At 31.9% G+C, this 15,074-nt stretch overlaps 1 protein-coding gene across 4 annotated transcripts in view; it reads right to left on the reverse strand.

The window, feature by feature from the left end:
* Positions 1-15,074, reverse strand: part of LOC142319117 (transcription factor IIIA-like) — a 46,468-nt gene that overhangs the window by 24,577 nt on the left and 6,817 nt on the right. For 3 of the 4 annotated variants that reach the window (XM_075356042.1, XM_075356041.1, XM_075356040.1), the window contains exon 2: positions 6,273-6,445. The exons of the other annotated variant lie outside the window; for it this stretch is intronic. In XM_075356042.1, coding sequence (XP_075212157.1) covers positions 6,273-6,445 — 173 coding nt within the window. The remainder of the gene's footprint in view (positions 1-6,272; positions 6,446-15,074) is intronic. 4 annotated transcript variants of the gene reach the window in all.

Below are 15,074 nucleotides of genomic sequence, written 5' to 3' on the forward strand. Positions count from 1 at the left end.
CTTTATAAACTAAAGTTAAAAATTAAGTCAATTTAAAAAAATTAAACCATTTCAAAAAATTCTGCTCTAAAAGAAAACCAAAACTTCTGTAAAAAATAAAACTTTTTAATACTTTATAAATTTTTAACATCTTCAAATCAACGCCAAATTAAAAACAACTAACAATAATTTGCTAAGACTTAATTTAAACGGACTTCAGGAAAATTACAATTTAAAAAAAATTATACTATTATTTTTTTTCTGTTTAGGATGCAATTTTCCAAGTTTTTTTAAACTTATTTTATTTTACATTTTTTCATTTTACTTAATTAAAGGTCAACAAAGAATGATGCTAAGAAAAAATCCATTCCAAGAAAGTCAAAGATAAGAGAAACTCTTTGTAAAAATAAGAAAAGAGTCCAGAGAAATGATGTTAAGTTCTCTGAAATGCAGAATATAGTGTTTATAAAATCCATTGCAAGAATTCAGGATATGGTTCCCACATCAAAATAAAGAAAATACTTTATATCAACATATGTCCAGAAAACCTTAGTTTACCGGCTATCCACCATTTTGTATTCTTAACACAAAAATTTATTTCTCAGAAATGGTTAATCATATCAAGCTGAAATTTCATCTACTGCTAGAGTACATAGAGATATACTTTTCTACAAATAATGAACCTGATCTCTCAATCAATTTCAAAATGGTAGCCATGTAAACTTTTTAATTATTAATATCTTTTCAACCAATGGTTTATTTAAATATTATGTTATTACAAAAAATTTAAAGCATTTTATGATGAAAATGACAAATTTTATTCAAATTCGTTCATAAATAACATAATTTTGGCAAAGTGAGTCACTCTAGTTTAAAAAATCAGTTTTCATTTCCTCTAAAATAAAATTAAATAACTTGACAAAATCTCAACTGGAATAATTAATTTATATTAATGTTATGTAATAAATTATAATTTAATAATACCGGAAATGTTACAATAAAATATTATTGAAATCATGAAATATTATAATAAATGATAATAATAATAATTTATAAAATAAATTATTGAAAAATAATTTACATTAAAACATATTATAATTAACAACTCATAGTTATGTAAATAAAATCCAATACCCAGATTGTCTTTTGCTACTAATCAAGTGAATACATTGGTCTGTGCTGTACGAGTTATTATTTTTTTTATTATTTTCTTATTCACCATGATAGATAATGTGAATCATATTTTTACTAACTTGGGAATGGCTGATATGTATTTAATGTAGTCTCACACACTGCAACAACCTTGGGTGAGACAGCTCCATCAGGAACATTTTCTCAATCAAGTGTTACCTTCACACACAGTGAATGGATGTTTTCATCCATTCACAGATGACTCAGAGAAACAGGAAGCTTAAAACATGAAAAACATGGTAAATCAGTATGACCATATTCATATGTAGACCTGAATTCAAGGAGGATGTGTTAGATGAAATATCTAACCACCCCGAAAATAGTACTAGAGCTGACTTTAGAGTTCAATGTTAGTAATATAACAGTTGGGATGGTTTTGCATAAGCAGCAACACCATGCCTATCACTATCAGTGAGTACAAGTTATTTTACATCAAGATTATACTAACTGTGTTCAGCTATCTCAATGGCTTATCAAAAAATGTTATTCATCTGAATTTTTTGATTGGCATTTTCTTTACAGATGAAGCCAAATTTAAAAGAATGGCCATTATTGATCAACACATACATATGGTCAACTGAAAACACCTCATGCCATTTCAGAGAATCATCACCAATATCGGTTTTTTGTTAACGTATGGAGTAATATTCTGGGTGACCACTTATTTGACTGTTTTTTACCCAAAACACTCAATGGTGAAAGATATTTACATTTCTTAATAATTGAATTTGAGTATTTCTTGATGGTTGATTTTTACAATTATCCACTTTTATTCGAAGATTTGCCATTAAACACATACAACAAAATGTAATTCATGCTAGATGGGGCTTCAGCTCATTACAGATTACAAGTTCAAGATGAGCTAAATGAAGCATATCCAAACAGATGGATTGGTCAAGGAGGCCCAGTTGCATGGGGCTGCAAGGTCTCTCAATCTCAATCCCCTTGATTTTTTCTTATGGAGCTATTTAAACACATTTGTACACAACACCTCCATGGATACCATAGCAGAGTTGTACACAAGAATTGTAAATGAGATAAAGATGATTCATAAGACAACTGGCATCTTTGAAAGAGTTGTCTGGTCAATGAAAAAACACCTGATTCCATGTATTTTGAACAAGGGCTGCAATTTTGAACAGCAATTGTAATTTTTTATTGTTTTATTATCTGATATGATAATTTATTGCTGTTAAATAAATTTTATTGAAAAAAAATGAAAATTATATAGAAAATTAATAAAATAATAAATAAAAAATTATATAAAAAATTGAAAATAACTAGTGCCTGTTCATTAAACGAAAAACATGTAATGCAAATTACTTTTCAATATTAATATTTCCATGATTTCAATATTTTATTTTACTGTAATATTTTCAGTATTGTTAAATCTCTATAATTTATCACATGATAACATTAATAAAATTACTCCAATTGAGATCGTTTCAAGTTATTTTTTACTTGGGAAGAATGAAAACTGGTTTTTTAATCTAGAGCAGTAATTCCCAATCTTTTTTTTACTCCATGATCTCGCAAAAAATAAAAAAAACATATAATGAACATTTTGCAACCCCTCCCCCAACCAAAACTCAATGAAATCAACGAGTTGAAATGAATTTTTGGTATTAAATTTTATGAATCAACAGATATGGCAAACATTTCTCAGTTCTTTTGTTCTGTAAGATACAAACACGAAAGGGACAGATCAATCAAAGAAAATATTTTTTTGCAAATCAACACTTGGTCATGCAACATGACAATGTCTTTTTGATGATTTTTATACAGCTACTAAAAACTATAGCATAGATTGGACAAAATTTGCAGTATGTAGTGATGGTGCAAAGGCAATAAGAAAGAACAGTGGATTTCTGAAAAATTTTAAAGATTTATATATTCCATCTTATATAAAGGTCAGAATGGATGCATTGCTTCCTTCACGGACATGCTCTTGCCACAAAAAGTATGCCAGAAAATCTCAAACAAATTCTTTGTAAAGCTGTAAAAATGGGTAATTTTATTCAAAGTTGACCATTACCGAACAGGCTGTTTGCTAAACTATGAGATGAAATGGGCGAAAAGAAAATATTTCTTCTTTTCTATACAAAAGTCAGATGATTATTGCAGGGAAAAGTGTTAACCTGGTTATTGAAATTGCAATATGAATTAATAATATTATTTCAGGATAAACAAATGCCATTCTCAATGTTTTTTACAGAGTAATGAATATATGTTGCTGTTAGCTTACTTAGCTGATGTATTTTTGCAAATAAACGACCTGGATGTGACTACAAGGACATGATAAAAACATTTTATTAATGAGACAGAATGAATGAAGTTCATGTTTTCATTAAGAAGTGTGTTTAAATATCTGGATTATTCTTCTTCAAAGCAAAAAGTGAGTGAAATGTCTCCACTCACTTCCGACTATATCCAAAAATTTGGATGAAGACACTATTCACCACAATCTGGATAGCATATAAGTGCATTTGTGTAAACTAAAAATTCAGTTGGCAGAATATTTCCCGGAAAATAAAGATGATTTCTTGTGATTATCAGTTCAAGTTATTAAGAAAAGGCAACCTTTGTGGAGACTGTCAATGACTTTTGATGTTTTAAATATTTTTATAAGATTGGTTGAGGAAAATTTCATAAAATGGTATTTTCCACCATTAAAGTGTCTGTCCAAAGACCTCTTTAAAAGGTGTACTGCGTGATGAATGGGAGGACCATTTCAAGAAATGAATACTTCTTGATCTTGAAAAAGGGGGTCCAGTTGTACATTTCGGTTGTGCAGATGGTTGCCAATGACTAATCCAACAGATTCACATACAGCTATTCATACAGCAATTTCAAAACTGAACCAGTTGAATTTCACTCTAAACCGGTTGAATTAACTGGTGTTCATTTGATAGAGAAAATACGAAAGATGCCAGATTTAAGAACCACTACCTCCTTGGGAATGGTTTTATACTGCTCTACAAATGGGGAGCAATGTACTGTGCTCATATGTTCTACTAAGCATGAGATTAGCTGACAAATAACTGGAAGCAATTTGCTTATCCTAATTAATTTGATTTTGCTTCAAATTCTTCATTTATCTCAACTGGAGTGTTGACTAGTGCACTAGATGGGCCTATTTCAATAGTTTTAACCTGATTCGATGTTAATAGTTCATCAACTTTTTTATTAAGGCTGGATATCACCTGTTTTATAGTTGATAACTGTTCAAAAACATTAGGATAAATAGTTGCCGTGTTAAGAGATGGACATGTTACTGCCAACATCGACATTGTTTTGTCTGCAAGATGAGTCCAATTCTGTACAAAGTAACTGTGATTCATCAAGTTTTATTTGTTTGTTTAAAGGGTCACTGGTACTTATTTCATCATCACGAGTTTTTGTTTGTTTTTTTTTTTTAAATACAGAAATACTAGCTTAATCTTTAGTTCTTGGTTTTTCACTTGGGTGTTTATTTACAAAATGATTTCCAAGTTATCACATCTGCTGTGATAGTCACAAGACACACAGTTTATGTCTTCTAACTTTACTTTTAAATATCATCATAGTTAATTAATAAAATTATGATATTTTATACTCACTATACTGTATATTGTGTATATCACTTAACACTACTAAAAGTCATTTAACTATTTCACTATTAAAAGAAAACAATACGCTTGCAGCCAGCCAACTAATAAAAACAGTAGAGCTGAAGACACACACACTGGTGACCACAATGCATCTTATCACTAATACATCCCTTGCCTGTTGCGATTTGAGTCTATGAGTCACTCACCAGTAATGACATTACCTCTGTTCTTATTATGCCTAATACTCAATAGTATGAATGTTTCTTTTCAAAACTTGTTAAAAGATTAATTATTCTAATTAATAATTGTAAAAATGATATGAATACATCAGTTGATATTTACGTCGTGATTTCTATTTTTCATGACTGGTAAAAATTTCCATGAAATTTTCCTGGACAGCCCAAATTTCCCCTGAACCACATTTGCGCATTCGGACATATTCTGCTCCCTTGCCTTTTGCCACATCTTGCCTCTGTGAAAAGGGTTTCTCATCTATGGTTGCACTAAAAGTAAATATAGGAATAATCTGTCAACACTTGAAAGCAATTTGCTTTTGTGTGTTTTTAACATAGATCCCTGTATAGAGAAACTTTTAAATAAAAAAAAACATAAACATCTCATCAAATTATTTTATTTACATGCAGACTTACAAAATAATATAAGTAAAATGTTTATAATAAAAGATGTTTTTTCTCGTAAAATGATTGCATTATTGTTTAAGTGTAAAGTTGTAGGTTAATTTTGCAACCTCCAAGTTGAGAAATACTGATCTAGAGTGACTCACTTCAAGAATTTTGGCCATAACTTTGTAGTTTATGAATAGATTTGATTAAATAAGATGTCACTTTCTTTGTCACAAAATGCTTAAAATGTTTTTTTTTGTGATAATAAAAAAAATATTTAATAATCCAGTGGTTGCAAAGGTATAAAGAATTAAAGAGTCTACCTGACCACCATTTTGAAATGGATCGAAAGATAACAAATCCATTATTTTTATACAGGTAAGCCTCTAAATACCCAAGCAGTAAATGAAATTTCAGCTTGATACGATTAACCTTCCTGAGAAAGAGAGAGGGTTGAGAAAGGGGGAAGGGTGATGAAGAGGGGGGAGTGAGGGGGAAGAAGAGCGGGGAGTGAGGGGGAAGGAGAGAGAGAGAGAGAGAGTTAAAAAATAAAACATACAAAATTTATAGAGCTACTTCAAAAACATACTAACTCATCCCTTCTCAATTTTCATTCTTTTCTCTCACAACTGATACTTCCCTCCTCAGTGGCATTTTGAGGATTATGGTAAGATACTTACCATAATCCTGTGGCTGGTAAGATCCTTACCAGCCACATACTAATTCAGCTTGATAATTGTGTGTCGTGTGATTTTCTACAACAACTGTTCCACAAAAAACTGTTTCTACAAAAAGAACCAACCTGGACTGAGGTCCCCAGTAAGTAAAGCTTGGTTGGCCTGTTAATCCTGCCAAATTATTCATATATAATTATTCATACATAACTCACCTCTCCAGTGTGCACGCATCTATGTGCTGACAGTTTCCATGGGCGATCAAATTTTGCGTTACAATCTGGATAATCACAAGCATGAATTTTGATAGTTTTATCCAAGCTAATAACACTACTACCACCACAATTGTCATCATTACTTATACAGCTTGCTTGTTCTCTTTCTTTTTCTAAGTGAAAATATACCAAATAAAAAAGTAAAACGTAATAATAATTTTAATTGCACAAACAGAAATAATAATAGCTAGACTAATATTAAATTAACTGTAAAAAATGAAATCCAGCAAGCAAGCACAGTTCTCCTAAAAGTATTATTTTTTTTATTAATTAAAACGATCTGAAGTGAAGTAAGTTTTTCTAATTTAAAAATTGTCCATATGTTTATCTAAAAGTTTATCTGTAAAGATATATATATATATATATATACAAAGTAAGCTACAAATTGTGAGTTTAAAAATCCTTAATAGATATATTTATATTATGATGTCCATTGGCTTCCTTAACAGTACATAATCATTCAAGACTAGAAAGGAATGTGCATGCAAAGAAACTGCATAAGAATGTGAATATAGTCAGTGTTAATATGGTGTATAATGTTGTTTTTATATATATATATATATATAAAAGATATACAGAGTGATTCAGGAGGAAAGGGAAATAATTGGGGGATATTCTAGAGCTTGAAATAAGGAAAAACGCTTATACAAACTGATATTAAAAAATGCTTGGTTATCAAATAACGGCTAGTAAAATTTCGCCTGAACTTCAGTTCCCCTGGTGAAACGAGGTCATATTCAAATTTTTAAGGCATTATATAAGAGGTAAACTTTATGGTTTCTTATGTTTATTGACCTGAAAAATCAGATAAAACAGGTTCCAGAACTGTATCTCTTGTAGTTTTCATGATATCCAACATAAAACAGAATAAATCTGTGACAAAAACATATCATTTTAGATCTGAAGTATAATAACTTTGTTAAATGACTAACAAAGCATAAATTCTATTATTAAAACTTGTAGAGAATTTAATTTTGAGAAAATTGATATAATAAAGTCTATGAAGAATAAAAAAATCAACTTATATTATTAAAAATAAAACAGAACAAAACTCAACAGAAAAATGTTATGAATTTGTAAAAATTATAAAACAGCTGTTTTTAATTTTACTAATTAAATTATTAATTAATTATTAAAATCACTAATGTAAATTATTAATTTTAACAAATTGAGAATGGTATACTTCCCAGCACTCATGTTTCACCTGACTGTCAGCTGGTACATGATGATGAAAGGGAAAACATTGTTCAGGTGGTACAGCTTAGTCCTACAATGAGCACACAAAGAACTTCTACATACTCAACATTGCACAATGTACATTGTGCAATGAGGGCGTTTCATGCTAACTGACTACATCCTTAAGATGTACAGAAAGTTCAACACCTCCAGCTTGGTGAAAATACCAGACAACTGCAATTTTAATTGGTTAACAATAATTACCACTTAATTTTTTCATACTATTTTTGGATGAAGCTACTTTTATCTGTAATGCCATAAACAACACATAGGATTCATACTGATGGTCTGAATTAAGCCCACACGCTGTAGTCGAATCAAATTACCAACAACGATGTGGCATGATCAACAACCAATTAAATAGGACATTTCGTAACAGAAAAACAAGCGGGAAAAAATCATCTGAAATTTTTTAACAATAAATTTTTATTACAGTGCTTGAAAATTTCTCATTGGAAAAACAAATTGAAATGTACTATATCAAACTGAAGTACCAACAACACATTTCACGGATGAAGTAAAACAATTATTAGATAAAAAATTTACTGGTAAATAGATTGGACGTAGAGCTCCATTAAATTGGCCACCTAGATCAACAGACCTTTCTTCCTCAGATTACTGTTGGCGGGGATAAATGAAATGCAAGGTATACAAGCAAAAAGTAGACATGCATAATGAAGCAATTGCTAGCATTCTCAATGCTCCTGTCCTCATCAAGGAACACAAAGATGTCATTAAGCTGGCAACAGAAAATGTAAAGAAACAAGTTGAGATGTGTATTGACATTTTTGGTGAAATTTTCAAACATCTATTCTACATTATTACAACACAAACTACATTATTACTTCCTTGTATGAAATAAAGGAAGTATTAAAATTGTGAAAAATTTCGGTTTTAAAATTTTAACGGAAATATTCAGTCTGACCATCCCTGAATCCATTTTGACTATTTTCAGCATGACATCTGTACGTACATATGTATGTTGTATCTTGCATAACTCAAAAACGATTAGCGATATAGGATGCTGAAATTTTGGATTTAGGATTGTTGTTTTTTTCCAAAAAAATGTGGATTTTGGACTTTTTTTTAAGTGAAGTATAACCTCTCATGAAAAGCTTTTCAATGATATATCATAAGTGGTCTTTACTTTTACTGGTTCCAGAGTTATAGACAAATAAAATTTTAATTAATGAAATATTTGGATCTTACAAGGGGAGAAGACACATTGGTTTCAGACTTCATCTACTTTTTTTTTAATTTAAATATATTGAGTTATTAATAATTATTAACCTCTGATTGTAAAAAAAAAATTATAAAAGAAATAATAACTCAATAATAACAACAAAAAAGAAAAAAATATCAGTAGTTATTAATGAAATAAAATTTTATGTACTTTTCATTTTAAAAAAATGTGTATATGTAATTAATAGGTGCAAAAGGAAGTTATGTGGTATTCACTCATTTTTTATAACTTGTAAGAACAGCTGTAAGTAATAAGTTATTATGAAGTGTGATAAAAATAATAATTAACAAATAAAAAACAAACTTTAATTTTTTGGGGTAAATTATTTTTTAATCATTTTAAAGCAACATTGTCAAATCTGAAATTATTTTTTTAGGTTCGAAATTATTTTTTTAGCACTTCCTTTTTGTCATTAGCACTATCTGCATTTCATTCCTTCTAATAATCTTACTGCAATAGAGTAAAGGACACTCCCCTGGGCTGAGTTTTACTATGTACGGCCCGGGGGGGGGGAGTAGGGAAAAAAAAGGCTATATACAGAGCTTACCCACCGGGCTGGTCTAGTGGTGAACGCGTCTTCCTAAATCAACTGATTTGTAAGTCGAGAGTTCCAGTGCTCAAGTAAAGTGAGTTATTTTTACACAGATTTGAATACTAGATCGTGGATACCGGTGTTCTTTGGTGGTTGGGTTTCAATTAACCACACATCTCAGGAATGGTCGAACTGAGACTATACAAGACTACACTTCATTTACACTCATACATATCATCCTCATTCATCCTCTGAAGTATTATCTGAGAGGTAAGTACCAGAGGCTAAACAGAAAAATGAAAGAAAGGCTATATACGGAACACTTGAACAGGGTAACACAGCGAGACAAGGCTGTAATTGTTAAGTTGAGCAGGCTCATATCAATCACAGAGGTACATGTTCGTTGATAAGGAGCCTGATTTTGTCAGTTGCATCGGCCGAGGCCTTTGATAAGAACCTATATAAGGTATCTGCACTGCAGAGGAAGCTGCGATAGGAATTGTGTCCGCATATAAGCAGTATCAAAAAATGCAGTAGAAGTCATAGCGGGAATACCCCTTGTCAGACTTAAGGTTCTGATGCTCCAACGAGTTAACTGTGGGATACCTAGAAGTGAAGCTAAAATACAAATGCTTGAAGAGTGGCAGGAACAGGGAGAAACATCAGACACTGGAGGCTGGACCAGAAGGATAATTCCCCAAGTCAGCACATAGATAAACAGAGGGTACGGAGAGGTGGGCTTCCATCTCACATAACTGTTATCTGGACATCGTGAGTCTGGGGCCTACCTCCATCGTTTTGGTAGGTGGATGACCCCAGACTAACGACATTGTAACAAAATTGACTCTGTAGGGCACTCGATATACAGATGTAATAGATGGAACGAGATTAGGCACTCATTTGGGATGAGTAAATTGCATCCAGAAAACACGTTGCAGTACATGCTAAAGGGAAAACATGAATGAGATAACGTAGCCTCTATGGTAACCAGAGTAATACAAATCAAGGAGAGAGACGCTAGGGAGTGGGATGGGGACTGATACTGGAGGTAGGGAAATACAAGGTCAGCCTTGCTTATGAGAGGCAGTTCGCTGAGGTGGGTCACTCTCGATGAGTGACCGAGGACCCCTTGAGTTCGGGGAAAAATGAAAATACCGGAGACCCGGCTAGATCCCCTCCTTGTAGGGGAATTGGTTTGAGGCATAGCACAATGAAAACCGAGTCCCGGCCTACTGGGTGAGCAACCACCGCAGGTCACGGAATCGCCGGATCCTGAAGGGTCCCGGCAGGTTAGAGGCCAGCAACCACTGAGGATGCGTAATGCGAAACTGCTGGACCATTCTCAGTGATCTTGTGGGGGGAAAACTTAAGAAAGCGTAATCCACCGGACTGGTATAGTGGTGAACGCGTCTTCGCAAATCAGCAGATTTCGAAGTCGAGAGTTCCAACGTTCAATTCCTAGTAAAGGCAATAGTTATTTTTAACGGATTTGAATACTAGATCGCGGATACCGGTGTTCTTTGGTGGTTGGATTCCAATTATTAATCACACATCTCAGAAATGATCGACTTGAGACTGTACAAGACAACACTTCACTAACACTCATACATAACATCCTCTGAAGTAATACCTGACGGTGATTCCCGGAGGCTAAACAGGAGAAAAAAAAGGTTAGTGCGATGCGGTCAAGGACTGAGTGGAAGCGGAAATTCAGTTGTCTGTAGTTGACTCGCACATTGTTACCAGTATTTATAAGCAGTATTTTTCAATAATACTTTTTTATAAAGTTTTTTCAAAACTAATTTTGTTTCATTAACGGGATTTTTAAATACTTAATTTTCCTAATGCCTTATCCAAGAAGCAATCATAGATTATGAAGAGGAATACCTCTAAAAAGCCAAAGCAAATGTATATAATAAAGAATGTACAGCAAACTAGTCGAAGAAAATCCAGCGATAGTAAATGCAGAAATCCATGCTTGCTTTCAGACCTTTGTGGAGTATCTGCTCATATTGTGCGTAAAGTATTAACAGAATCAAATAAACTAGGAGAAAATGAGAATTTTAGTACGCGGAAAAACTCGTAATAAAATGAAAATGAAAGTTAACATCGACAACTTCCAAAAATGCGCGTTCGAAATATCATATACAACATAAAGCCCCAGCCGACGTTTAAAAAGTTATAATTCGTTTTAAAAACCGGTCACCCAGATCTACAGATGAATTGAGGTCACGAAACTCTAAGGAAAATTCTAAGAAGTATAGGTTTTAGATGGAAGAAAACTGAAAATAATACGAAAGTTTTAGTAGAAAAATAAGATATATGTAATAAACGAGTAAATTATTTAAAGAAAATGAGCATTTACAGACGGGAAGGAAGACCAATAATTTTTTTCATATGAATCTTATATTCACTTGACACAAGAGAAAAGTTTTGGTTGGACCGATGGCTCAAATAAAGGCTATAAAACACCTGTATCCAAAGGATCGAAGCTGATATTGGTTCACGTTGGCAATGAAGCAGGAGAAATTCAAAATGTCTTTTAATTTTTACATCGGGCCAAAAAAACGGAAAATACCGGAACAATATGAATGCCGATACCAAAAGTGGCTGAGAACAAAGCTAATCCTCCCAAATCTTCCACGTCGATTGGTTTTGGTAATAGATAATGCTCGGTAACAACGTAAAGTTACACAAGGTGCCATATTCAAACAGCAAAAACATGAACTGTTAAGAGTGGTATCACGAGACAGTAATATTCCATGCTCTCAGCAGACATGTTAAAAACAGAACTGTACGAAGTAGTGCGAATTAACAAGCCTCGATATGAAGAGTACTGCTTCGATATAGTACTGCATTACAGTTACAAAGTAATATGATTGCCACCCTACCATCCTGAAATTAACCCGATTGTGTTGACTTGGGCGAAAATAAGTCAGATAGCGGACGAAAATGTCCCATCGGAAAAATATAAATGATACAGAAACTGCTGAGAAAAAATTTTCTGGACTGCAAGCGGAATATTGGAAGCAATGTTGAGAACACGCACTAACAATAGAAAAAAAATATATTATGAAACGTCATGCAAACTTAAAGGTTTACAGTTGCGTTAATGACAGTGGCGAGAGCGCCGATGAATCAGAGTTATCGAGCAAGGATGATACAGGTGATGCGAGATCCGATAATGGATGGGTTTGAGCCGCTTGATTAAAACACCCTTGTCTATCCTAATTTACTGTCTCTTTCTGTTAATTAAATAAATTTTAAAAAACCGGTAGATAATAAATGAAATTCCAAAAGGTAATAAATGTAAAATCAAAAAACTAAATATTTTAGCAATTTAAACGAACAAAAAGAAATAGGCAAATTAAACCAACAATAAGTATAACAAAAGAGAAACGGTCATACCTTGTGTATCCGTAAACATTCAGCGCACTGTTGAGTATACGCACGCACGCACGCACTACATACTTGTGTGAGTGTGGCCGATCCTCCGTTCCTCCTACGTTGTATACCGATCATCCACACCCTACGCCTAGACTTGTGTGTTTACGCTTTCTTAACTTTCAACACTTACACTAAAATTACCTTATTAGACCCAGATCTATTTTATAATAATAAAATACATGTACATACATGTGAAAAATGATAACCGAACACAATAAACCGCAAAATCAATTATGCTAAATTAAATTTCACAAAATTTTTCCCATCTTAAATAAAGATCATTATCAGAACATAAAGATTATTATAGTCATTAAGATAGTATTATTGAAGAATTAAAATAAAAAATATGGCAAATATCAGTATTATTATACGAGTAATATAAACCAGTTATTAATATAAAGTAGAAATAAAAGTTACTACAAAATTACAAATTTAAGATATATCAGCAACTGATAAACATTTGGCGGAAATACAAAACATAAAAAAATAAATAACCAAAAATAAGTTACGTACTCTTTTACTATTCAATACACATCGTTTTAAAGAAAATCTCTTCACTGGTAATATAACAAAGTAATAATATATAACTCAAAGATAAAATGTTAAAAATGGTAAATAATTATATAAATTAAATATAGTAATGAGATAATCGATTGAAGAATACTCAGTTATAAAACTACCAACTGATTTTTTTATTCCTTGTACTTAGTAAAGGAAGTATTGTAATCGCGAAAAATTTCGGTTTTCAGATTTCAACGGATATATTCATTTTGATCATCCCTGAATCTATTTTGACTGGTTTCAGCGTGACGTCTGTACATACGTATATATCTCGCATAACTCAAAAACGATTAGCCGTAGAATGTTCAAATTTTGTATTTAGGACTGTTGTAACATCTAGTTGTGCACCTTCTCTCTTGATTGCAATCGACTGGACCAAAAGTGTCCAAAAAGGACCAAAATCCAATTTTTTTTGGATTTTGGACTTTTTCTTAACTGCAGTAATAAATGTTTCTCAACCTCATTGAGAGTTTTTCAATAATATATAAGTAGTACTTATTTTCATTGGTTCCAGAGAAATATTTGAATCTACAGGGACAAGGAACATCGGTTCGAATCGACTTCATATAAATATATTTTTTAATTTAAATATATTGATTTATTAATAATTATTAAACTCCAATTGTAAAAAAAATTTAACAATAAATAATAACAATATGAAAAAAAATCAGAAGTTATTAGTGAAATAAAATTTTATGTACTTTTCATTTTAATTCAAAAAAATGTATAATCAAAGATTAATAATTAATCAATATATTTAAATTTAACAATTTTTTTTTATAAATATACGTACATGAAGTCGGATTCAAACAGATGTGTGCATGGTTACGGATCCGACACGTTTCTCACTTGCATATCTACTGGAGCGATTCTCACTTACATCACATATCTACTTGAGCGACATGAAACAAAATGAATACATGAACTAATAATTAAACTAACCCATTTAGTGAATTCCTGTATACTGTTTAATTAAAGTTTAACCAGTATAAGTTTAAATGAGGTGCAGCAAAAAATGTTTATACGTAATTTAATTGGCGTACAAGGAAAGGTGGTGTCACATCAGATTTTTTTTTAAATAAATTAAAAGTAGTTTAATTTTTCAAAGGTCAAAATTTATTGAACTAAAAACAGCTGTTTCTATTTTTACAAATTCATAGCATTTTTCTGTTAATGCTTGTTTTTAATAACAAAAGTTGATTATTTCTTTTTTGTTTTCCTTAGACTTTATTCATCAATTTTCTCAGAATTAAATATTTTGATAACAAAACTCCTGAATCAGATTCGTGGTGGCAGGTGCCAGAAAAGTTTCCTACAGGTGGTGTTTTCTGTCCAGCAACAGGTGCCTTATGCCACCACTATCTCCATCCATTTCTGTGCAAAGTCTTTTCCTTCATACCATTTTACTTTACAATCTTCATTTTTTCTACTAACTTCATCCTTCTTCCTTGCTTTCTTCTCCTTCTACTGATCCTTTCAATGCAATTGTCAATATTCCACTTCCTCCAACCACATGTCCTAACCAGTTTCCTTTTGTGTACTTCCCACAGAAGTGCTCTTTCTTCTTTAATACTGTTCATTATTACCTCATTCTTCACTTTATCCATCCATCTTATTTTTTCCATCTTTCTCCAAATCCACATCTCAAAGTCTTAATCTATTCCTTTTTCCAATTCCCCATCGTCCATGTTTCACATTCCCATATAACAAGACACTGCATAGA

Source organism: Lycorma delicatula, chromosome 2 (assembly GCF_047948215.1).
Source record: "Lycorma delicatula isolate Av1 chromosome 2, ASM4794821v1, whole genome shotgun sequence".
In the NCBI taxonomy this organism is placed as follows: domain Eukaryota; kingdom Metazoa; phylum Arthropoda; class Insecta; order Hemiptera; family Fulgoridae; genus Lycorma; species Lycorma delicatula.